This window comes from Rattus rattus, chromosome 1 (assembly GCF_011064425.1).
Source record: "Rattus rattus isolate New Zealand chromosome 1, Rrattus_CSIRO_v1, whole genome shotgun sequence".
Classification (NCBI taxonomy): Eukaryota; Metazoa; Chordata; class Mammalia; order Rodentia; family Muridae; genus Rattus; species Rattus rattus.
In genome coordinates this window covers 185,756,168-185,761,691 of record NC_046154.1, presented here as the reverse complement: position 1 = coordinate 185,761,691, position 5,524 = coordinate 185,756,168, and the positions used below count along the sequence as shown (strand labels likewise).

At 40.9% G+C, this 5,524-nt stretch overlaps 1 protein-coding gene across 1 annotated transcript; it reads left to right on the top strand.

The window, feature by feature from the left end:
* Myf5 (myogenic factor 5) lies at nucleotides 1–3,186 on the top strand. Its single transcript, XM_032890792.1, has 3 exons — nucleotides 1–700; nucleotides 1,420–1,495; nucleotides 1,929–3,186. Exons 1-3 carry the CDS (start codon nucleotides 200–202, stop codon nucleotides 2,117–2,119), a joined length of 768 nt encoding a protein of 255 aa, XP_032746683.1. The 5' UTR covers nucleotides 1–199; the 3' UTR covers nucleotides 2,120–3,186.
* The last annotated feature ends 2,338 nt before the right edge of the window (nucleotides 3,187–5,524 follow it).

Here is a 5,524-nt window from a genome sequence, read left to right as displayed (position 1 = left end):
CCATCCCCCAGGAATATATAAAGAGCCCCAACCTCAGCCACTGACCGACCCTGGCCAACAGGCTTCTGTCCTTGTTAATTACAGAGAAACAATCCCAAACCGGGAGCTCCGCCTGGGATTTGCTGGCCTGCAGCAGCCAGGGACTGGCGTTTCTCCCTCTCTGCTGAATCCAGGTATCCCACCTGCATCTCTGAAGAACATGGACATGACGGACAGCTGCCAGTTCTCGCCTTCTGAGTACTTCTACGATGGCTCCTGTATCCCCTCCCCTGAGGATGAGTTTGGGGACCAGTTTGAGCCAAGAGTCGCAGCCTTCGGAGCACACAAAGCTAAGCTGCAGGGTTCAGACGATGAGGAGCACGTGCGTGCACCTACTGGCCACCACCAGGCTGGTCACTGCCTCATGTGGGCCTGCAAAGCTTGCAAGAGGAAGTCCACTACCATGGATCGACGCAAGGCTGCCACCATGCGCGAGCGCAGACGCCTGAAGAAGGTCAATCAAGCTTTCGAGACGCTCAAGCGGTGCACCACAACCAACCCTAACCAGAGACTCCCCAAGGTGGAGATCCTCAGGAATGCCATCCGCTACATTGAGAGCCTTCAGGAGCTGCTGAGGGAACAGGTCGAGAACTATTACAGCCTGCCCGGACAGAGCTGCTCCGAGCCCACCAGCCCCACCTCCAACTGCTCTGATGGCATGGTAAGCCTCAACTCCAAGATCCACTCTATTTTACCCTAGTCTTTGTGAAAAGACCTGCTACCTCTTCTAAGCCAGGTACAGTGGGACCATTGCTTGAAGAGTAGTGTTCACAGAAAGATTTAAAAATAATAATTGAAAAAAATTGTCGTACAGGATTTTAGTTTGATTTCTTAGCTGGTTCCAGATGCATGTGGATGGTAGTAAAAGGTTGGCATGCACTTACGTGACTAGTGGAGTGTTTGCTCTGTTATTTCTGCCTTACAGCAGCCCCACCCAGTAAAGAATTAGAAAGCGTCCCTAGCATCACCAATTCCTGCTTGGGGCCTGGCTGGAAGGAAATGTCGATACATTTCTTTTCAGAGGGCCTCTGCTTGGGTGTTGGCAGGTTTTAATGTGTTTTTGCCCTGGGAAAGTGTTCTCTCCCAGAATTAGTGTGGCTTCCCTCTGCCGGAATCCATTTTGCATGGTTAACCCAGTGCACATTGCTGTGGGATTTCACCGTCTTTCCCTTCCCTTCTGTTTTCCTCTTCTCCCAGCACCCAGACTGACCTCGGTGCCCTGGTGATTTGGAGACAGTAGCCCCTTCCTAAATCAGTGCGGTGGAGGGAAATAAGACCATTCGGTTTCCTGAGCTAGGGGGGCTGGTATGGTCTCACCCTAGGTCGGTATGTCTTTTTGCCAAGGCTTAACATTCTATTTCTGTGTGTTTTGTCTTATAGCCTGAATGTAACAGCCCTGTCTGGTCCCGAAAGAACAGTAGCTTTGACAGCATCTACTGCCCTGATGTATCAAACGGTAAGCACTGATAACTTCAGACACATTTAAAGATCTGTTCAGTCTCATAATTCAGTCCATCATGGCAGTCTGTCCTTCCAAGTAGCCTTTGGAAAAGGAACAAAAATGATAGCTGTAATGGTGGAGGCTTTGGCCCATTTTCTGCTCCAGATTACCCTGACAGACAGACAAACAGACAAACTGTACACACATGCACACACACACACACACACACACACACACACACACTTTTGCTTGAAATATTACCAGGGGTCTTCCAGGCCTCTACCCTCGGGAATTGCTAGATATTTACTGCAAATTTTTACGTCAGTCTCTCTGTGATCATCTGACCTATGCGGTCAAAGGTGCTGACCTACAGTTTAAAGGGCACCACAAGCAAGCCTGTCTGTGTGGGGACAGTTTTCTTAAAGCACTTTTCTCCTTGTGCTGTTAGCATGTGCTGCAGATAAGAGCTCCTTGTCCAGCTTGGATTGCTTGTCCAGCATAGTGGATCGGATCACGTCTGCAGAGCCATCCGAGTTGGCTCTTCAGGACCCAACTTCTCTCTCTCCAGCTGCCAGCACCAATTCACAGCCTGCAACCCCGGGGTCCTCCAGCTCCAGACTTATCTATCACGTATTATGAACTATCTCCTGGTGATCAGTCCTGCTAGGAGGGTCTACTACACGGGAGAAAGGAAGCCCCGGGTCGGAAGGGAAGACAAGCAGCACACAATATGTGCTTTTCCGTTGTAAATACTGTCCTGCCACTTTATAAGAAAATGTATTTAACTGAAAGTCTCATCTGCAATAATGACTTCTCCTCTGCCTGTTCTTTTTGCTTTGAATTTTAGCTTTCGTTTGCTTTAGATACATGGTTCCAAAAATATTTTTTCCAATGGAGGCAATTAATTGACTGTTACTCATAGTAATTTTTAACTTAAACATATATTTTGTAAATATTGCTCATCAAAATAACTTTGGTATTTAGAGCTCTATTTTTTTTCTTCAAAAAGCATTTTAATAGCTTGGAATCCATTACAGGGAATTAAATATATATATTTAACTTTTGCTTTTCTCTTTAATCTTTTGTTAATAGTATATCAAATGAAAATATAACAATTCTGCCTAATGATATATATTTTCATCTTTTTCTTATAAGAAAGACTTCTTTCAATGTAAGCAATAAATAATACATTGTGGATAATTTCAAAATATAAAAAATTTGTAAATTTCACTATAAATAAAATTGTTTACTGAAATAACTAATTTGTTTTTGGCTTTTAAAAATAACGTCCCCAATGAAATTAGCAAATCATGAACATGAAACATTTAAGTGTGGGTTAATTATGATTATACAATTGACCTTGTCGATAAGTATGAAGATAATTTACAAATTTCTTTCAGACTTTTTGATGTCGCCGTAAAAATAGCCTTTTTTATTTTAAATGTAGTTCAAGAATGCCCGGTAAGTGAAGCCCCCTTTTCCTTGCTGTTATTCCATACAGTGTCGAGTTGTATATGAAAAAGTACAGTAAAAATTTACAGGACAATATCACTTGTTTAAGCAAAAAAAAAACTTAAAACATATTATATCATTTTACTATATATAGTACATTGCCAATCATGAACCAGGTTTTATTAACTTTCGTATATGCCTGAAAATAACTTGGTAAATATAGTATTATTCACAATAAAATGTTTAAAGGAGGTAGATATTTTTCCTATTATTAGAAAGTCAGCATAAGAAATCTTCAAAACCATCCCTCATTTTTAAGTCTTTTAGATGGTCCATTATCAACATTATGAACTGTGTACATATATATCTGTGAGATGGGCAGATACTTTTTATTATTCCTTTGAAGCTTGTCTGAAGAAATTGAGATAAAAAGTGAGTGATCAAACAAAATTAAATTGAGATAACCACTGACACACTTTTTGCTAAATACTCCACCTGAGAGGGACAAAAAGAACCACCGTGAGGGACAGAGAAGATGTCAATAGAGGCCAGCTACAGACCATGCTCGCATCCTCTTAGTTGCTTGTTTTATTTTATTCTTTGAGACAGGTTTTGCTGTGTAGTCCTCGCTGGTCTCAATCTCACAGGCGAGCTGTGAGTCTGCTGCGATCACTCTGCCTGTGCCTCTCAACGGCTGGGATTACAGTGGGCACTGCAACTCAGTCTCAAACTTGACTTTATGGAAAATTGCCCAAGGCTTTAAACTACATTTCTAATCAGTGAATGTAGACACTACTGCAGTGCCCCTGTTCTCCAGAAGGTTTCACTGTGTCTGATTGTGTGTGTGTGTGTGTGTGTGTGTGTGTGTGTGTGAGAGAGAGAGAGAGAGAGAGAGAGAGAGAGAGCGCCTTATGCCATGGGACACATGAGGCTTGTCCCAGGCATGAGGCTCAAAGGAATATAAGCCATTATAGAAAGGTGGGAGAAGGCCTGAGCTGAGAGCTGATTGTGCCACTGTCACCAGATTAGCACGGTGATACCAGAGTAAGAATGGCTGCTTTTACACAGAAGAATTGTTCTTTTCTCTGACATGGGATGATAAGAACACTACTTGAAGAGGCTCCAAGATGTAAGATAAAGACTTCCGTGTGGTTTAACATAAATTTGACCTATTAACTTGTACTATGCAAATTTCTTTGCTTGCTCTTTCTATAGAGGATGTGGAGGTCTGTTGTTCTTAGTCAACTAAGGAAGGACAAACTCACTCAAATTCTGGTTTTCAGGTCAGGTTTTAAATGTTACCACATCTGTTCCATGAAATTAGTGGCCTTCCTATGGGAGAGCACACCAACTAGTTACCTAATACTGATGGTCAACCTGGCAAGCATATACACACAAGTAACATTATATGGACTAAGAAGATTGAATTTAGTAATATATATTCCTATATATAAAAATTATATATTTCTCTATATAAAAATGTTTCCATATAATTTTTTCAAAAGACCATGAATTTGAGAAAGAGGAAGGAGGGAAATATATGGAAAAACTTGGGAAGGAAAGAAAGGATAAAAGTGATATAATGCTATTATAATAAAATATTAAACATTAAAACTAATATTAATTAAACATATAGCAATAATTTTAATATTAAATATTAAAATGCAAGGAAAATACAGTTTTATAATTCCCCACAAAGCTAAAATATGACAGTGTAGGAAGTGTAATGAAGCTTTTACTTAAATATAATAACACTGTCTATGAAATCTATTTTTACAAGTGCGCAAATGCACTTGATACATTCAGTGAACAATAGAAAGCATTTCTTTAACTAGTATACATATTATTTCATAAACTTTTCAGAGTATTTAGAGCTTTCCCAGTGATCTAGATTTAACTCCAATGGTTATTAGGGGCAAAACGCTCAGTGCCAGATTGTTCAGTGAATCACGTTTCTAACATCACATGGAAGCCTGGGTGTCTGTTTAGCCAATTGCCCACCACAACACATTATCTGCAGGCCATCCATTTCTTCTTGCAAAAAAAAGTGTCTTTTCCCATTTGGAAACTGGTCCCCTGATGACTGAGACCAAGATAAGACTTCTTCACTCCAAGGAAACTACAGGGCAGGTGAGGCAACATAACTGAGAAACAAGAAGTAAAGCTCTTTGTCATCTACAACTCTCAGGCAGTGAACACCTCGTTGGGCTCCGTCTGAGTTCCTATTAGACCACTTAGCCTCAGCTGAAGGACTAACCTACAGGCAAAATTCTAGAAGTAACAGAGACAGCATTGTTCCTTAAAATAAAACCTGCTAGGGAGCCCGGAGAGCTCCCCTTTTCTCATGCCCATGATGCAAGGCCACTGAGATACTTATGAAAATCAAGTCTAGAAGACTGTAGAGATTGGCAGCCACCATATGGAAGCTAATTGCTATACTCAAGATCTATACTGTTTTCAGTTTCCATCCACTTGAGAGATGAAATTCGTGCCTTTTTAATAGCCATACATTCCTGTTTAGAATGGCTTCCTTACTATTATTTAATACGAGACTGGTATTTCCTGGAACTCTTCCTTTGGGGTTATAACAGT